A 21,143-nucleotide genomic window follows, 5' to 3' on the forward strand; every position below is an offset into this window, starting at 1 on the left:
TTTTTTGCCACGGGCCTACACTTACATTTTCTTCTCAGTGTAGGTACTGATAAAGACAGACCTTGATTTTTTAGGTCAGCCTTTTAAAGAACTCAAAAATCAAAAAGTCATTTTATCTAACTGAAAATACATACTGTTTATGTGAAGGCAGCATAAAATGTTGTCCCTACTCTGAACATCACTCAACCTAGAAAATCTTTTATGTGATGGCTGGAATCTCTAATGGGCAAAAATGGAAAATCATCATAACACATTTTGAATAGTAGATGATATGTTTCCCCTTAAGAAATCTATTTACTCACTGCAGTGTATGTGTTAAATGCTTACAAAGTGCAAGGCACCATGTGATAACCTCCTTTACACTTACTGAATGCAAAATACCTAGTACTTTTCTTGAGTCATTTTGTAGTGTGCGTGGATTACATTTTGCCTAATCTAAGTAGAGATAATTTCCTTGAAGGCTATTTACAAAACCTTTAGCCTGGTATTTGGTTCCAAAATCAAAACTGAGTTTAATTTTATTTAGCATGGAGACAAAATATGCCTCAGTGATAAGACAATAAAAAATAAGAGCATATTAAAAAAATCATCTTTTCTAGTATACATGAAATCAGTGCTAGACAAATTAGGAATTAAAAAGACCATCATCTATAATAACATGCCTACTTTTACGCATTTTGAATTTATAAGCTTAAATATCTAGCTTCTAAAAATGCTAGAGAAAATAAAAACTACTTTTTGGTAGTATATCTAAGATTGAACTCTACAGATATTAACTATTCCAACATCCTATGCATAATTTCCCCTAGTTAATTTTATCTGTTGCTACTACTCTTATGCACTATCTTTTCTATGGTGCACATGAGGAAATGTTTAGGAATATGAAACAATTTGATCAATGTCTTATTAGCACACTTTAATCCAGTACTTGCAAGCAGACATACTGATACTTAAACACTGAGTTGACATAAGACAGGAATAGTTCTTACCGTCTGGGCTGATTCCAATTGCTGTATGCTGCATTTTGAAGTTCACTCTCTTCTCCCTCTCCTTCTTCTCGCTCCGGTAGATCTGGAATGTCTCTGTTAAAGAGTTATGCAATGAGACTCTAAAATCCTAACTAGACCATGCAAGACTGTTTTATGTGTATTACATTTGGCCAATACTTGTATAATGCATAATAGAAACAGTATATTAGATCAACCTACCATAACTTATTCTGGAAATATATCAATGGCTAGATGTTGAGAGTCATGTCTATTATGTTTCTTTACTGATAAAAGATGGGGGGATAAAAGAAAGAAATGAAAGGAGATAAATAATAAAAAAATTTGAAAAAAAGTCATTCAACAAATATTTCTTAAATACCTGTCATGCAAGAAGCTAGAGGTACTACATGGATAAAAAACAGCACAACAACAACAACAAAACAGCTCTGATCAATTCCTACTCTGCAATAAGTTAACAATATTTTCTTCCTAAGGGTGGACCAATACTTTCCCTTCAATTTTTAAAAATGCTATGGTCTAGCAATAGCCCATCCAACAGGGCTGGACAGAATACTCCTTATAGGAAGTATTTTACAATGTACCTATATTCAAGGTCACTTTTCAATTTCTGTAGGAATTCACACATTACCAAATGCAAACATGAAAAAAGCGGCTTCAAAATGCTAAAGAACCATTAAGTAGAATTAGAAAATAATAGCAAAATCAAGAAAATATCTTGGTTTTCCAAATATATTTATATGTCAACAAATAACACCATAAGGGCAAAAGAAAATGGCTAAAATAATTATAATGTGTCCTTATGCTATTTGTAAAAATGGATTTCTAGAGAAATATGCATGCATAGTCCTTTGAAAACAAAAGATGTAAAACTTCTGATTCAATAAACATTTAGTCTGATTTTCACATAAATGATAAAGAAAGAATATGATTAAGTTTTATTAATGATTCACTAATAGTAATACTGAGCTGTTATGTAATTATGTAATCTTTAGACTCTGAGATAGAAAGTCATCTAACCCAAATAACACATCTGTGTTTGTATTTCACAACATTTCTGGCAAACAAATATTCAGGCTCTCCTTGAATGTCTCATTGCTTTTTTTGACCTGAATGTTAGATGTTTGTTTGACAATTGTTAAAAGGAAATCTACCTGCCTATTTGTCCTACCTAATTAGTTGGCTGCTTAAATTCCCTTCATGTGCAATTTGAGGGATGAAGCTCTGAATAAGGGTAACCTTCTAAGAAGGTAAATCTGACATTGGGATAGGATTGTTGGGAATGAGTCCAAAGTGGGGTTTAAAAGATAATGTTAAAAAGTTGACAGAGAAGTAGACAGTCTGAATGAAGCTCTAACCAGAAGATGGAAAATCTGAGAGGTGGAAACTAAACTAACTTATAGAAGACTAATATCTTAACTCCCCTGATATAAGAATCATTCCTTTTAAAGTATTCTATAATCTTTAATACATTTAATGTGCTCCTATAAATATGCTCATTATTCTTCACCCATCTTTAAATATGAGCAACTCTGCAATGTCTGATTCACAGAGCAGAATGAACCAGTTCTCCTCCTCTATCATTTCTTCAGCCAAAAATTCATTAGACTTCCTTGCACCAGTGTTCAAGGGTTGAATATCAATAATATTTCTGTCAATTATAGCAATAAACTGTCTTTTCAACTATGTATAATTGCCAGGTTAAATAACATACACAGTGTAACACAGGAAAGTTGTATAAGTGAGTTTTGAATTGAGGTCTCTTTGTACAAAACCTGAATTCTCCATTTCCATGTTATGTTGACACATATTTTTGTGCTGGGCTTGTGTTGTGCAATTCCTTCTTTGGATTCATGGAGCTGACTGACTACATCCCACTCATGATTGCTACTTATTAGCTGTGGACCTTGGGCAAATCACTTGCTCTCCATATGATACAGAATTCTCTGCAAAATGGAGCTTATACCTTTCTTTTAGTAAAGGCAGTAATTTGTAGCTTGTCTTATTAACAGTATTAGACCAGATCATTCCCATTCCTCAGTTGGGAGGCAAGACAAGCACAGTGTCAAAGGGGTTCTTTCTTTCTAGAAACCATGAGCACTTCTAATGCTCCCAAAAGTAATAGGAATGTGATGTTACTTTGAAAAATTATTTAATTAAGCTATTTAAAGTTTAATTTTGGAGGGACTTTAAGGTTAAATGCTTTTACAATTTTGACAGGAAGCTATAATCAATTTGTTGAGATTAAATCAGAGGTTAAATTTCCAAAGTAGAATGTTTCTGAGTTTATAGGGTGTGAAGTGAATATTCTTATTAGTATAACTAATAGGGCCCCAATGAGAACTTAATTCCCTTATTATACACACAGCATATTTTTCTACTCTTTAGACAGTCAGCACACTACAGACAAGTGCAATTTGCAGAGGACCCTGATATGATCAACACCATGCCTGTAACATAACTGGGCATAAGGGTATTATGGAATGTTCTGATATCCTCTGAGGAAGATGTGTCAAAGTTCAGAATGCTTGCAAAGCTATTCCCATTCTGCAGCATATTTAGAGAAAAATTTGGCACTCATTTCCCAATACAACTGAAAAAAAAAAAAAAAAAAAAACGGTCCCACAGCAGAGAGCATAAAATGGTATGTTGTGGAAAAGCAGTATGACATTATTTCTTCCCTGTCCCATACTACTAGACAGCAACATCGAAAACTAGTTCTGCCCTCTCTCTTATGGGCAAAAAACATTAAACATTTTCCTGTATTTTTTAAAGATTCTTACTAAATTGCACATTAAGAGCCTTTAAAAGTTATATCATTTTGAATCGTATACAGTGTTGTAAACCAATGTTACCTATATAAAGAGACATTTCCACTAAAAATTAAAAATAAAAAAGCCAGCTCGTTCACAACCTTTCCTAACATGCACACATACCAAGACATTTAACTCAACTTTCTCCAAAAGAGTAAAAAATAATATTTAGAAATGTTTCCGAATCTCTGTGTTAAAAAAATAAAACTATTTGAAAAGGTATTTGTAAGTATCATACAGTATCACACAAATTCTAAATTCAGGAAATTAATGAAAGAATATTCATATTTGTGGTCAATTCTCAAATTCAGTATATTAAAAGTGGGTGGTACAATTAAAGATGATTCTAATTTCTTGATTTGAATTTTAATATATTTTCCTAGATTTCCCACACTATATGATAATAAGTAATTAGGGGGGGAAAGGAAAATATTTAAAAAAAAGTCTTTAAAGAGGGAAAGCAATTCAGTCTTCTTTAATTGTTCCAGTACTTTCTGACTCTGGATTCAAACTCTTCTTTGTAACATGCACTATCATTCATTCAGTATTGTAGAGTTATTACTATTTCACTTACCTGCCAGCATATGAAGAAAAAATATCCAATGCCATTATTCCTCTAGATTGTTGTCCCAAACTTACTCTGAAGTCCTCCAAATGTTCTGTGGGCACATAAGTAATTCTGGAACAGAATACAATTCATAAAAACAAAGGAAAGCAAAATATGCTTCACAGTTAAGAAAAATTTCCAGAAATATAGAAATGTTATTGTATTATCTTGCTGTTCTTACTTTTTCCCACAAAATTCATTTAATCAACTTACTAGGCAAATAATCCAAATTTCAAAAGGATAAAACATCCTACAGACAAAAATGACAACCAAAATTACATTTTAAAATTCTGCTGCTTTATTTACCAAAAAACCGTATGGAGAGGAAAGGAAGACCAGTGATTTTTTAAAATTAGAAAGATCTATAAATCCTTAGAAAAATAATCACCAGTTATTCATTTCCTACAAGGATTTCTGAGTTCCTTCACAGAAACAAATTAGATGTATTCTATGAAAAACTAAGTATCACCAATTTTGTTAAATATTTCACAATCTATAATTGACTGTGGATATTATAAGCATTACCAATAACAATATGTTAGTTCTATTAAGTTATTAACTGTCAAATATGAAGTTAAACCATGATAATCCATGATAATTTGTGGCAACTTCCTTTAAGTTCGTATTGGTTTCAGAGAAAATTTTTTACTTGCTAAATCAGTAAGTACTGGCTGAATGCCTATAATGTGGCAGGCAGTGAGCTTAGATATTGACTACAGCTTAATGTTTAGAAAATGACATTTGAAAATTCAAATCTGGTGTCCTTTAAGGCCATATAGCTGTTGATACACTTGTTTAAATAGGTTGTCCCAAAGCCTTCAAATTATTCAGTGGTACAGCACAAGAAATATTGTACATAGCTTAGCATGGCTTTACAACTAAAAAATAAATATCCAAAATGCACAACATAAAGACCTTGAACACATTATATGAGGAAAAATCATATTTTATGAAAAGAAGACTAATAATGTGTAAGAGCCTAAAACCAGGAAAGCCTATTGTAGAAAACTGGTATTATTTCTGAAAAGTAAGATGGGAAAACTCATATTTTTTTTAGTTTATTTTTCCTTACATTGTGACTCATTTTTGTGCAATAAGTTTACTAATCCCCATAAATTTCCCACCATTCATCACCTGAAAACTGTCACCATAGTCCTTGTGTTCTCCTTTTCCTTGTTTTGACCACTCTTCCTACCTCTCCACTGAGGTATATCTTAGAGCAGATAAAATCTTAACAAGGAAGGTCAGAGATAAGGGAGGAAAGGTAGAACATAGTAACAATGATCATAATAAAGAGTACAAGTACTTAACTTTTTCATTGGTTTGAGAAGGAAAAGATGTTTCTATCTCCCAAACAATGATGGAAGTGAGTTTTTGTCTACATTTATTAAGTTTTTCTTTTACAAAGGGAGGGAGAGGAAGAAGGCATTTTAGAAAAATTTGCTGATACCTTTAAGCAACAGAGAGAAAGAGAAGACCTAAGTATTTAACTTAATACAGAGAACAAAGCCACCAGAACAAACATCCCACAATGCAGCAGAACATATAGAGTGATTCCAAAACAAACTTGGTCATATAACCACACATCTCCAAATCACCAAACAACAAAACTGAATTACAAACTGCATAAACAGAAAAACAGCTTATTTGAGAGTTATATAAAAATTTTTAAACTAACCTTAGGTTAGACATGGAGAGGAAGAAAAATCTGCATCAGTGGTACCGAAATGAGATATTAATCCAAAGATTGTGTCTGCACATTGAGACAGATTATTCCCTTTCAAAGGAGGCTGAGAGCTTAGTAGTTGGAAAATATGATTTTCAAGTAAGTTCATAATCAGCAGTGCAATGTGAAAATACTTCATCTCTGTTGGAATTTATATTCTTATATAAATGAAGGGGGGAAGCCAAAATGTATACGCTGAACCTATATCTGGGTCTACCCTTGCACTGGGCCATTACAAAAGCATGAAATCATTTTCACAGACAAGTTGCAACACACAGCCATAATGAGCTTTTGAATCACCAATACTCACACATAAAAGGGGGCTCGATCGTCAGCAGGTGCTGTAGAAAATCTAGAATGTGAAGCATACGCCGCGGCATCTTTTTACAATGGTGTTAACAAATGTCAGTGTCTTGTGCTGAATGTGAGATGCATACATATGTAGTTAAAAGTGGGTGCTCCTGGTTGTTTTTTCCCCCTTTCCACCTCCCTCCCATCTACACCTCCCCCAGAAAAGCATCTGCTCTTTACTGGTGTCTATAGCAGTGATTATTAACAAGCATGAAAAAATGTAACTGCAATCAATCTTTTATTCCTTGATCAGGAATTCATCCCACACTTTAGGTTAAGGCAGGTGAATTCTGATTCAGCTCAGTAATTATCTGGCAGATGTTGCAAGCAGCTGCTGCTAAGCACAAAACCCTGGCTATTATTACAGAAATGTAAGAGCTCCTGGCAAGGTGGAGTGAGAAGTGAAACAGAATGCATTCTGGTGAGGCTTCACATCTGGTCTTCCCCAGAAAATAATGAAACCTGGAACTTAAACTGGCTGTTCCTGAACTCTTGAAACTCAAATTATCTACCCAGGCATGCATGAACGCACATACAATGTCCCTACATCTACCATAAATGGTAAAAACGAAATCCTGTGCTTTCAGTTAGCACTGCTTTTCTTAAAATCAACCAAGTTATGTAACTGAAGAATTTAAAGGTTTTTTGTTTTTTGCTTTTTTTTGGGTAAGGCTCTACAATACATTCCCCACCACTACACAAGATTAATCTAGGTTGTAACAAGAAATAAATAAGGAGGAGGAGTTATGTATAAAGACTAGAAAGACTAGATGCTGGCAATCACTACAAAGCTTAATTGGCCAGAGGCAACGTTACAATTCCATTCAGAGTAATGGAAGAACTAGACTTTCCTTCTGGGAGCATTACTCAGACAACTTTCACCACAATTCTAAGCCTTTTGTTACATGAAAGCAACTCACAGCAATGGGGCAGGGCCAAAAACATATTCCTGCAAAATGCAGAAAACATGTTACTCAGTTCTGGTCAACCAACGTGGCTATGTGCTTTGCCATTTAGCACTTTTACTTTTCCCCTGAAAAAGGATTATATGATACTAATTTCTTTCTACCATTTACATGAGTCAAACTATAACCAGCTGACTCAGAGTTTTAGAAAGGCACTTGTAAAAAAATTATTATGTTTTGTTCATAGTATGTGTGTTTGAGAACACATGTGAGCATATGAGGAAAAAAACTTACTGACTTCCAAAGGAGAAAATGTAGAATTTTCCTTATTTTCTTTGTTGAATGTAAAAGATGACAGTTCATTTTGGCTCCTGGACTCCTAAAATAATCATTTATAAAACTAACTCTCCAGATATCCTTTAAAATCATAATAAATAGCTATTCACATGAATGGGTAAATTATGGTACTTCATCAGAGTGTGGGAAAACAAATGAATAAAATAACAAAAACAAAAGTAGAAAAAAAAAAAAAAGACTTTTGAAGCTTGAAAACACACCTGACAACTTTTCTAGAGTTCACTAGATGCTGGACTTATGCCAAACTGATGTCACAATTATCTTATTTTAGGCCATGTTTCAAAGTCTGCAGTTTATGAGGACTGAAGGGTAAGGCTAGAACTATGTATTGTATGTGGGACTCAGTGACAAAAGTGAACAGGGGACCTGTATTAATGCACATGGCACAATGTACATTATCACATAACAAATGGAATGACCAATTACAAGGCTTTCAATCTATTATGCTACATCTAACTGTGCAAGCTAAAATGCTTACAATAATCTCCATGTGAACCTTATCAACTATCTTTTTTTTAATATTTTTAAAGATTTATTTATTTATACATACAGAGCTGGGGTATAGGCCAGGGTTGCAGGGGTGATGAGAGGATTACCAGAGACAGAGTGGGGAGCAGAACAGGCAGACTGACGAAGTACACTGCTGAGGGGAGCAGTGGTTGAGATAGGGGAGGTTTCACCATGTTGATCACCTCCGGTGTTGGGGAATTAACTCGCATTGAAGCAGCTGTAGCTCACCTGCAGTGCTGTGTACTAACCCTTCATGCCACCAGATAAAGCCCTTATCAGCTACCTTTTAAGTAAAAGGAATGGACAATTACCTGCAAGTTGTGAGAAAAACACTTGGTTTAACTTTTTTTCTGAGAGTAGAGGCACTGATGGTACCTTTTTTTTAATGATGCTCACTTGTACTAGTATTATTAATAGGATAAATAAAGATCTGTCACATGACCTGATGATAGGTTCTCTTTACAAAGTAAGTCAAATATACACACAAAAATGAAAGCCAATTAATGAAATTCTACCTAAACTGCCATTTTTTTTGTAAGACAGCATGATCCACTCCAACCTATATTTTTCTGCTTTCTATATAAAGACAGAATGAATACCAGATCCTATAGTTTTTTGAAACAGTTCTATCAATGTGAACGTATAAAGAATAATATAAAAAACAGTCAGTGAAATATCAATAAAATAATATCTCCCATACTAGTCATTACATCAATTTAAGGTGAATGATCTTCCCTGAGCTCTTATTTTACAAGTTTAGCTTTTACACATCAAACAGAAATATTCAATAATTGATGCTAGAGTAAAATATCCAGCTATTACATTGGTGATTGAAATGATAAAGTAATGAACTGATTCTGTGTTGGCTTAAGAAATGTTTAGTAATAAATATGACTTGCTTTAAGACATTCTGAACACTTCCTGACAAAATATCAAACTATTTTAGACATTACTGAATTATCCTAGATCATGAGACAGTTCAACAAAAGGTAAATAATGGGTCCAAGTAGCACTGTTCTTTATGGTCTTTTCTATGTCTTTGTTTATAAAACTGACAAAGTTCTAATGTTCATACAAGTCAATTAGGCAGTACATAAATCCTTACACTGACATCAATATAAACTCTGTAAGACCTTAAGAACAAAACCTTCTGTTCTATGAAAGAAGTCTTACATATAAAGTTTTTCCAGAAGTCCTTGGAAATAAAAGCAGAAACATTGTTTTCATGAATTTCAGCACTGTTACGTCATATCTGCACTGAAGAACTATTAAAAATTTCCAAATTTTAAGCTATTTATGTTATGTAATAATTCTATATATCAAATAAAAGTATCAAAATGGGGGGGGAGGGAAACAACTCTATTTAATGAATTGAAATCATGAATTTTCCAAACCCAACTGGGGTACAAATGACACTTACTTTATGTCAGGTCCAATGAGAGAATGTCTTCTCAGCATGGCTCTTGCCTGGGCATTGTTTAAACTGACAGTAGATTCTTCATTAATAGATAAGATGCAGTCTCCAACAGAAATTCGACCATCTCTACTAATGGCACCTCCATGAATAATGCTTCGAACAATCATCCCCAGTCCATCTTTATTAGCACTTACTGTCATCCCTATAGTATAGGAAGAACACATATAGGTATTAATTACATGAATTTCAAAATCAACTTAATTTGAATTTAGTAATTCCTAGGGAATTAAGCATAAAAGAATAACAGTAACATTTCCACATAATAAAAGACAACAAAACCAATGAAAATCTTTGCCTACTAAAATTTTCCTGGGTAAATATTGAAATGCTTGTGAAATTATATCTAAGTACATCATAAGTTAATTACATTAGTGACAGGTCTGCACTGTGGAGTGAGTATAACAGCTACTTGATGTATTACCCTTTAAGTGGGAAAGCTTGCCCAAAGACAGTATTTTGACAGTATCTAATCAAAGTCATAATTGATTAGCAGTTGATATTCCTGTTTCCCCTTGTGCTTCCAGCCTTCCCACAAAAAATAAAAAAATTCAACTGTATGACTATAAAACAAAATTTAACTGAAATCTAAACCATCATTTTGCTTTTCATTAGCACTATGTACTCTACAATAAAGATGTCAAAGCATCTTTAACTCAGAACTCTATTGCCATAAAAATGCTCACATTATGTTCTCCTAAAACCAAGAGTCCGACATCAGTTATCTTATAGTTCCCTTTTCACCCAATGATTATCAGAATGTGATAACACCATTATTCCTCTTTTTATCAGAATTACTTTGGCTATTTGAGATCTTTTATGGCTCCATATGAATTTCAGTACTGTTTATTCTATATCATTGAAGACTGACAATGAAATTTTGATAGGGATTGTATTTAATTCATATCACTTTTGGTAATTGGTCATGTTAACAAAGTTCATTTTCCAATAGCCTTCCATTCTTGTGTCTAGTACGGTTTTTCGAACAATCCTAAAAGTGGTCATTTTGTAGATTAGTAAAAAGTGGGGCCTAGTTTGAAGTTAGGTTGCTCAAAGGTTCAGAATACAAGTAATGAAACTCTGTTTTGGAACCATTTTGTGGATTTGGTTTCAGAGTGCATGGTCTGGAATGTACTACTATTAACTTCTTTTAGAAAAAGATTGAGATATTTTAAAAGTTATAACCAAGTATAATTGGATATTGCATCTAAGGAGATTTGAGCCTATGCCTTTGAAAAACATAGAGCACTGTAAACCAAACTTACCTCAATAAAAACCAAAAATTGTTAAAAATGGAACTTATATGAGTTAAATGTGAGAAATGCAGCATTCTATAATTTCTTCTCTTAGATCCACATTTGAATATTAAGATACTATTAACAGGCCCTCCCTGGTGGCACAGCGGGTTAAAGCACTGCACTGAGAAGCTAAAGCCACTTCCGCATGAGTTCAATTTCCGCCTGACCACATGGCATGGCAGACCTCTCCTGGCCCGCCCGCTGCTCCCCTCAGCAGTGTACTTTGTAGATCTGCCTATTCTGCTCTCCACTCTGTCTCTGGTGAAGCCTCTCACTGCCCCTGAGCCTCTGGTCTGTACCCCAGTTCTGTATGTACAAATAAATAAATCTTAAAAAAAAAGAAAAAAAAGATACTATTGACAAACCTTGTGTGTCTTGTATGGTAATGTATGCCTAAACAGTATGTTTCAATAGTTCTAAATCATCAACTGTGTTTTAAACCAATGTTACCTCAAAAAAATATGTTTCAAAAAATAATTAAGAAGTAGTACAAACAGAATTATATATCCTTAAATGTATCACATTCTAAACTTTCAAACTTGGAACCATTAAATAACTTCTATTAATATCTCACAAACTAGTGTTGTCTGTAACATGCTTTGAGAAACTGCATTAACAAATGGATTATTTCTGACATGCTTATATAGCTATAATTGCTTACTCAAAATTAATTATAGAAAGTAGTATAGCTTAAGTTTTATTCTACTAAATGGAATATATAACTCATTATACGATAAGTAGACATCCTCTGCTATAATTCTCCATTGAGATGTTATTGGTAGTACCCAGCCACCACCAAGTGGAATAAAGTCCAAAAAACAGAAACTGAAATCCATTCACCAAGTAAATACTGCAAGGCTCTCTTGTCAAGCCTCAAATTTAACAATAAAATAAGAGCTTCCCACCTTAAGATATCAACATAAAGGGTCCCAGTTGTCTACATCATAGACAGAGCAAAAACTCTAATGTAGAGCTAACCAGAGCACTTTAGGGTATGCTTTGCCATTAAGAACAACAGATCTAACGTGCTATTAATCAACACAAAGCACTTGTGACAGAGATGAGTCACATGACTACTTAGCTCAAAAAAAAAAAAAAGGACAAACTTGCTCTGTTTAGTTTTGATTTAGCTAGTGTAATCTGCAGTTTATTTCTGTGCAATATTTATTCCTGTGCAATATCTTTGCCCAGTTTAGAAGGTTTTGGCACTATTAACCAGCCACAACTCTTTTAAGGTAACAGAGAACACAAAAATCCTTCCACTTGGGATAAAGTACTGCATAAGCTATATTTATTTTGCTGGTGGCACACCTGGTTGTGTCATTATTTCAGTGAATGAAATAAATTAAATACAAACTGACATATATGTAACTGGTAATATCAAAGAAACTAATAATTTGCCTTTCCAAAGAATTCGAAATCCAAATTGCTGACTTTTCATTTTCTCAGAAGTCCTTTTCTGATTTACTATTTCAAATACAAATAACACATGTATCTTTTGCATAAATGTAAATGAAGCTTGTGAAGACCTTTAAGTAATTAAGAATGAGGGATTTAAGCTAGTCTGATGTATACAAACCTGCTAACCATTTCAGAAAAAATAATGAACACATAAAAAAGAGAAACAAAGTAACTACAGGAAAAATTACACATTTTCTTATCTATGGCCAAAAATAATGAAATCATGGTCAGTATTTTCTCTTGGTAAGAAGGTTGGGAGGAAAGATAAATGTAGAAAACCAGAAACTTACCCAGGCTCGAATTGCCTTTCGCTACAGCAATAGTTCTCTCGAATGACTCTTTAGATAAATTTTGAAGCATGACACACTCAGCAGTAGAAGCCAGGGAACTCTGCTGAATGAAGAATTCGGAGCCCTGGCAGAAAAAAAGAGACACATGGAAAGGAAAACTAGACTCTGGAGTATGATTTCAACATCATGCATATAACCTAATTGGTTGTGCTTTATTCAGCAAGACCTTATAACTAAATTACTAAGTTGATAGATTACCTTCTGAAAATCTGTGTTGGGAGAGCACTTGTTTCCAAATTAGCTAGAATTTGATTATATAATGATCTCATGAAGAGTTACATAAAGGTTCATTTACATAAGGAATTTAACTTCTACATGTATAAGTACATTAGCCAGAATCCCCAAATAGTCACTGTCCACAACCACATCCTACCACACAAAGCTTATTTTAAAATCTTACCTTTCCAACTGAGTCAGGGAGTACAGAAGTAAGCTCTGTGCTTGATATGACTTCATTTGGTAGGTGAGGTTCATTCCACACTGTTGTGTTTTCACATTTATATTGCTCAATAGCATGTGCAGGTACATAATCATTCAAGGAAAAGCCAGAAGCAGGCCCCATGTTCAACTCTACTGAAGGAGGACTCTCATCCTGTCTTTGTAGGAGATTTTGGTTATACAGTTCCTCTAAGGACATGTGCAGATCAAGTACTGGATCTGAAGAATTTTCAGCAATATCCTGATAAGCATAGAATAAAAACTTTTAAATATGGCCAATTACATCAATGCATTTTGAAAGAAAATGTTTTAATGGACAAGTATTTAGTGACAAAGAAAACAACATAATTACACACTACTCAAAAAGCATAAGCAGGGCCCTCCCTGGTGGTGCAGTAGGTTAAAGCACAACACTAAGAAGCTAAAGCCACTTTAAAATGAGTTTGATCCCCATCTGCCCCGGAGGTGACCCACATGGTGTCCCAGACCTCTCCTGACCGGCCCACTGCTCCCTTCAGCAGTGTACTTCGTGATCTGCCTGTTCTACTCCCCACTGTCTCTGGTGCATCCTCTCACCGCCCCACACCTCTGGCCTGTACCCCAGTTCTGTATGCATAAATAAATAAATCTTTAAAAAAAAAAGCATAAGCAAATATACAAATTATTCCATTACCTGTGTATTTTTAAATAAATGCTCTTTTGAGTAAATTTCCAGAAAATCAAATATTTTTCATGTTTTACTAAGTTAAATAAGATCACTTAGATAAAATATATTTTATTCACAAAATTATTTCAAATTTAGTCTATGTAAGAAAGTAAATAATTTATATTTCAAAATCTTAAAGAGTGATTTATTTTGAATTGGTGTTAAGTTCCTATTTGTTAACAGCTTGAGAGCATAAGGAAAATAACATTGTTTCAGAATCACAAGAACCTCCAGAAAGAAAATTATTTTGATAGGCTTTTATAGATGTTTATGGAGAACAGAATGTCACACAATTCACATTATTGTAGAGGAAACTTGCATAATTATTCTGCTGGATATAACCAAAGGAACACTATAAAGAGGGATCACAGATGTAGGACCTAATCCAGGCTCTCTAATCTGTACAGCATAGAATATTTCTTGTCTTGATATAATTTCTGAAATTCTCTGAAACTCTCCAGTTTTAGTGTTCCACACAAATACATACCTCCAGTTATAACAGATACATTTAATAGCATATCTTTGGGCAAACAGCTGACCCATAAATTGTTACTGAATAAACATATCAATTTTCCCATCAGTTATTTTAATGGAATTTTTGAAGTATAAAATTATCGTATGAATATATTATCATAAGAAAATAGTCAATATGGAAGTCTTTCGTTATGACTCCTACCTTCATCCCCTTACCCAGAAGAAACAGGTAGCATCATAAGGCTTTACTCATCAGATCTTTAACTGATCTGATTATTGTACTTACATAATACGTAAGTACAAGTACACAGGCACACACCTACTCATGCATGCATATACACATGTGTAACACCTAAACTGAACAACACACTATAGTATTGTTGTTCTTGCTTTTTGGAAATATATCTTGATATGACAGATCTCTACTCAGTAACTGAAGGTCAGCTAATAACTTTTTTAAAAGACATTTTTTTATTTATGCTTACAAGAACTGGGGTGTAAGCCAGAGGTATAGGGGGGTGGATGAGAGGATTCACCCTAGACAGAGTGGAGAGCAGAACAGGGAGATTTACTGAAATACACTGCTGAGCAGAGCAGCAGACCCAGACAGTGCTCCTCGCCAGGGAGCTAACTCATGCTGCCATGGCTGCCAACAGCTTGAGAGCACTGAGACTTGAATCCCTCACCAAAAACGACCCAAGATAAAATTTCTTATGACTACAAAATATTTCTTAGTATGAAAACACTGGAATAGACTTTGGAGCCTGGCTGCCTGGATTCCATCACTAGTTAGTTGTCTGAGCTTTGGGGCAAGTTACTTAAACCCCCTGTGCTTGGGCCTTCCTGACTGCATATGGTTTAAGTGTCAGCACTCTTAACCTATCAGCAATCAGTCACCACTGCATGAGTTCACTTGTTAGAACTCATATCACCAGTATGGTCTGACTTAAAGTATCTAAAAAGCCATTTTTTTTTTATTATACATTTTTTACATGGGTGAAGTTATTTAGTATAAACACCTAGAAATAAGAACTATGCATCAAAAGATAAGCACATTTAAAGTGCTGCAATATATTGCCAAATGGTCCTCTAATGTTCTCTCATTAAGATACAATAGGTATATTTAACTAATCTTGCCAATGTCGATTAGTTCCACTACTGGACTAGTATGAAATAAATATACTAATGTTTTAGTGTTTAAAATACACATTCCTGGCCCTCCCTTGTGGACAGCGGTTAAAGCACAGCACTGAGAAGCTAACGCCACTTCCGCATGAGTTCGATCCCTGCCTGCCCCGGAGTAGACCACATGGCGTGGCAGACCTCTCCTGATCCGCCCGCTGCTCCCCTCAGCAGTGTACTTCGTTGATCTGCCTGTTCTGCTCCCCACTCTGTCTCTGGTGAAGCCTCTCGCCGCCCTTTCACCTCTGGCCTGTACCCCAGTTCTGTATGCATAAATAAATAAATCTAAAAAAAAATACACATTCCTATTCCTGACAAATACAGAATAAGGGTTATCTCCTGTGAATATTCTTCTCAGATTATTTAGTTATCAACTGTGCCATTTTTATGATACATCTTAAATTCTTTATATAAACAAACCCCAATTTTTTTTTTATTGAGGTAACTGGCTAAAACACTGTATATGACTCATATAGTAGCACTTCACACCTCTTCATATGTATGTTAGCAATAACAAGCCCACCACCAAAGCATCTGTATTCCTCTACTATAGTTCACTAGGCCCTATCCTCCCCACCTTTTGGCACACTCAATTTTACAGTAAGAATTCTAGGGTTTTCTTTATCTGTTTCCTTATAGCCCACAATGTGTGAAAGCATCTTGCACTTGTCTTCATTCTGATTCTTTTTTTTTTTTTTATTTAGCATGATTCCTTCCAGTCCATCCATGTTATTGCAAATAGCAAATGTAGCTATGTAGTATTCCCCTGTGTATACTCACTACATCTTCCTAACCCACTTGTGTACTTGGGCACCTGGATTGTTTCCATAACTTGACTATTGGAAACAGTGCTACAAAGAACACAGTAATGCATACAGCCCTTTTATTTAATGTTTTTGCATTCTTTAGAAAGATACCTAGGAGAAAAATTGCTGGATTATGTAGTAGATTATTAAGAATCTGAAAGTCCTCCATATTCTTTTCTATAGGGGTTGGACACATATACACTCCCGCCAACACTCTATGAAGTTCCCTTTTCACCACCACCTCATTAGCAGTCATTTCTGGTCTTTTTGTTATGGCTTTTCATATACTTCAAGCCAATACTTTATCAGTTGCAGTTTTTACTTGTTCTTCTCATTCACGCTATAAATACAAAGTCTTTGTATTTATTGTATTAATATTGCAAACATTTTTCAAGTTTGTCAACTTGTGTTTTAAATTTGTACATGTTATATACATAGATACATTATATATGCAGAATTTAAATTATTTATGTAAATGTTTATGTAATACTTTATGAAATTATCATATAATCAAATTTGCCATATTTTCTTCCACTTCTATGTTATGTATTGCTTAATAAATCTTTACCACACAATGAAATGCATTCTAGTATAACAATTTTGTTTCTAGTAAAACTGTTTTGTTTCTGATTTGGTTCTAGATTTTAACTCACCTGGTATTTCAAAGTATACTGTGAGTTGTGTCTCTTTTCATTTTTTTATAAATTCATAATTAATTGCTTCAACACAATTTACTATATTTCTCTTTTTAAAATCAATACTTCTTTGGAATTACCACTATTTCTGATACAAAGAATTACATTACAGTAGTATAATTTATTACATTAGCAATAATATCATACAAACTAATAACACATTTAAAAATTTCAGGAACATATATGTAGGAATTTATCTTTCTCCATATTCACAGACCTAATCAATAATCTGTTGTGTTATTCATCCAAATTAGATTATCTTATTTTTATGAACTATAAGACTATACTTATTATAGAATTTGTTAGCATCTGTATTACTAAATTACAGAAATTAGTACTAAATTAACTTCCCCATATCTCGAATAAAGATAACAATCAAAATTGCTTTTCATAAGAAAAAGAGGTCAAGCCAACCTTGTTAACAGAAATTTTTATGCATTATTCATGAAGGAGTTAACATAGACACATAGAAAAGAAAGAGCTAATCAACACAGCAGACAACATACGCCTACTTCAGAAACATTTCTGGTTGCTGAACAACCAACTGAGTTTTATTTTTAAAAGTCTTATGGATCTAAAAGAAAAGCAGTTCTTCCCCCACAAGACATTCAAAAATAACTACAATTTTCCAGTTCAACTTTGTCTCTAAACTGAAGTCTTTCAAAAATCCATTAATATATACTTCTACTTGATATATTTTACTTGGGGAAAAAAATAGAGAAAAGGATGAATAAAAATGTCAAATATACTTGAACTATTTTTCTTAAGTATAATGAGTAAGTTAATGTTACTCTTGGGCACACTATTTGTTTTACATTTATTAACATAGATGTTAACTTTACATAGATTAGCTAAATATTTAAACATCCACCGGATGCATAAACAATCTACAAGCTGTTCTTCTATAAGAACAACTTACTATAATTTTATCACTCTTTGAGATAAGATATATTTCCTATATCGTTTATACACTGACCCTTCTGAGTGAAAAGATATCTTTTATAGCTTTAAATATTGAAGTCTGTCACACAAACTGTGACAGCATTCTGACTGGAGTGATTTAGTTTTGTTTTTTTTTTTAATCCTAACCACTTCTCCAAAAACATTAAATACATACATACATATATATATATATATATATATATATATAAAACATCTTAAACATCAAAGTTAGTTATCATAAAGTATATGCTACAGAATGAAACTAAGCAGAGATGTGTAGGACTATACAGCATCATGGAACATATTAATATCTGTGTTTGATGTGCAAAGTATAAAAAGACATCTCTGCCTTAACAAATACCAAGTTCAACCTGAACTAGAATTAGCAATAGTTTATAGGGGGACCAACACTCAGGAATAAAGAACTTGGTAGTCATTTCATCCCTGGATCATAAACGAAAGCAGGGTATGCAAGGGAAGGCAGGACATGTAGTTGTCTTTAAGTCAAAGTAGAAAACATATATAAATGAAAGCACCTTTTCCCTAAGAATCACGTTGCACTTTACCAAAAAGTTTAAAATCATTTGAATTAAGAATGTCATCATTTCTGTATTTTGTTACATCTTTAGAGGTGATTGCAAAAGATTTACCAACAAATAAAACCAGAACTATGAAAAGCGAAAAAATCCATTGGCTTTTATCTTCAAATTCTGTATTTCAGTTACCTGCCTCTACTAATCTAAATACTATGGAAGTAAGCTACATTTTTCACTTTCTTGAGTCATGGTTATACTCCTTAAATCTACATATTATGATTAATCAAATTTAGCCAAAATCAAAACAAAAGCAAAATTAATGGGACTGGAAAGAATTTTGTGCAGAGATCCTCCCCCACTTACTGCAGCATCCCTCCAGCTCTGTTCTTTTGAAATAATAGGGACTCCTGCTAGGGTTAGTCCCCACTCTGAATGATTAGCTCTGGTAGCACACTGTCAAGGCCAAAACTGCTCAACGTAAGGAGGCAGGTAAACGTATTTGTGTGCTTCCAGCCTTCATTGCAGGCTGTGAGATATCCATCAATTTAGCACAATCAGAAAGCCAAAAAATTACTGCGATACCCATACTTATATCAAACCAATACGGAGACTTCTGAAATATGGACAATATGGATTGTCTCTAAAACATCATATTCTATATGATTTTATTTTGTCAAGTACAGAATTGTGAAATGAGCTGACTTTAGAAAAAAAACTGGACAATTCTAAATTCTGTAACAATTTGCCGTTATGTCTTTTTAGAATACACACAGTGCAAAGAAACAAGGAGATGAATGTACCATCTTTTTTTTATTATTTACACACATTTTCTATAAATATGTAGGTACTAGAAAGATGCCACAAAAAATAAATACAAAAACTTTCTAAGAAAACTGAAAGCACTCAGGAGTTTCATAATGTGTTTTAAAAGAGCCTCATTAATGTCTTCTCTGTTGTTTTGTAGTTTAAATATTTCAGTTGATAGGCCAGCTTGCCAAAATTTGCTTCAACAAAAGAGTAAACTGCTTGGGGGGAAAAAAAGAGGCAAACAGACTTTAGTAAGCCAATATGTTGTGCTGCATACAGCCAGCATTTGCCCTGTAAAATATATGCTTCTCAGTATGCAGACTGTGTAATCCCTTTAAGTAACAATTACTAAGTTAAACAATGCAATCTGTCCCCCTGGCAAGAAGAATGTGATGCTATGGTTTAGGAGATTCCATTAGGAGAATGAACTCAGCTTCCAGCCCTGGGGCCAGTAAAACTGAATAGGGTCCAAACAGGACATAGTCAGAGACACAGTCTCAGGTGTGATGAGAGAGGAGCAGCTGCTCCATTCAAGATTACACCTTGCAAACCAATCCAAGAAGATTGCCCAGCATCATTTGCAAAGATAACAGGTGCCACCTTGAAACATAAAAGAAAATGTTTTCAAAATGTTTTGGCCAAAAACTTACTTGCTAATCAGGAAAGGAAGAAAATCACGTTAAACCTATGGAAATTCTACTTTCGAACTCACTATAAATACACATTTTCTTATTGCTGAATCTATGTGGAAAATAAAATTTCACCTATTTAGAAAACACTGCATTAGTAACATTAATATTATGCATCATAATTTTAATGTTTATTTATGGTATATTGTCAAAATAAAACAATAAGCAAAATATAGTCATATGTAAATGAGGATTTAATACAGATTAACATTTTGCCAGATTTTTTTCAATCTCCTTCTTCATAAAGTAATATATTACAGATACGGATCTCATGCCTCCTTCTTCCTCCAAGAATAACTTCTTTCCTGAGGCTGACAAATCTCATTCCCATCCATTTTTAGGTTTTTTAATGAACACTCACAAGTATATACCAAATTGTTTCATATATTAATTTCTAGAAAATATAGCCAATTACAACAAATCAACAATAAAGTGAGCAGGTCAATACTCAAAAATGTTCAAAATATATGAAGAGAGCAGTGATGGAAATAAAACCCAAATGGTTAAGTGTATGAAAAACTTCAATTTTACGTAGTACTCAAAAATTTCAAATTAAAATTGTGTGATTTCATCCCAAGATAGGATAGGTTTAAAACATTACTCATTAAATATTACAGAACATATCACCAAGAAAACAGAGTTGGGGCACTTAGGTCAATAACCTATTTCTAAAATATAGATAATGTAGATGTGTCAATAGTAACTAAATTCCATTAACACAATGACTTAAATGTAGTCTCCCAATTACTGTGATTTTTATTTAAATATTTAACATACTTTTATATAAAAATAAGACATCATGGGCTCTCCCTGGTGGCGCAGCGGGTTAAAGCACAAAGAAGCTTAAGCCACTTCCGCATGAGTTCGATTCCCTCCTGCCCGGGAGGAGATCCACATGGATCTTCTGACCCACCCGCTGCTCCTCTCAGCAGTGTACTTTGTCAATCTACCTGTTCTGCACCCCACTGTCTCTGGTGAATCCTCTCACCCTCCGCATCTCTTGCCTGTA

At 33.9% G+C, this 21,143-nt stretch overlaps 1 protein-coding gene across 3 annotated transcripts in view; it reads right to left on the reverse strand.

Annotated features, from left to right (window-relative positions):
- The window catches only part of MPDZ (multiple PDZ domain protein), a 134,407-nt gene that overhangs the window by 48,995 nt on the left and 64,269 nt on the right, over window positions 1-21,143 (reverse strand). For all 3 annotated transcript variants that reach the window (XM_012721488.1, XM_004677661.2, XM_012721487.1), the window contains 5 exons: window positions 13,260-13,538; window positions 12,800-12,923; window positions 9,697-9,895; window positions 4,395-4,499; window positions 990-1,082 (listed from right to left, as the gene is read on the reverse strand). In XM_012721488.1, the coding sequence (XP_012576942.1) occupies window positions 990-1,082; window positions 4,395-4,499; window positions 9,697-9,895; window positions 12,800-12,923; window positions 13,260-13,538 (800 nt within the window). The remainder of the gene's footprint in view (window positions 1-989; window positions 1,083-4,394; window positions 4,500-9,696; window positions 9,896-12,799; window positions 12,924-13,259; window positions 13,539-21,143) is intronic.

Source organism: Condylura cristata, unplaced genomic scaffold (assembly GCF_000260355.1).
Source record: "Condylura cristata isolate star-nosed mole 26May11 unplaced genomic scaffold, ConCri1.0 scaffold00006, whole genome shotgun sequence".
Taxonomy (NCBI): domain Eukaryota; kingdom Metazoa; phylum Chordata; class Mammalia; order Eulipotyphla; family Talpidae; genus Condylura; species Condylura cristata.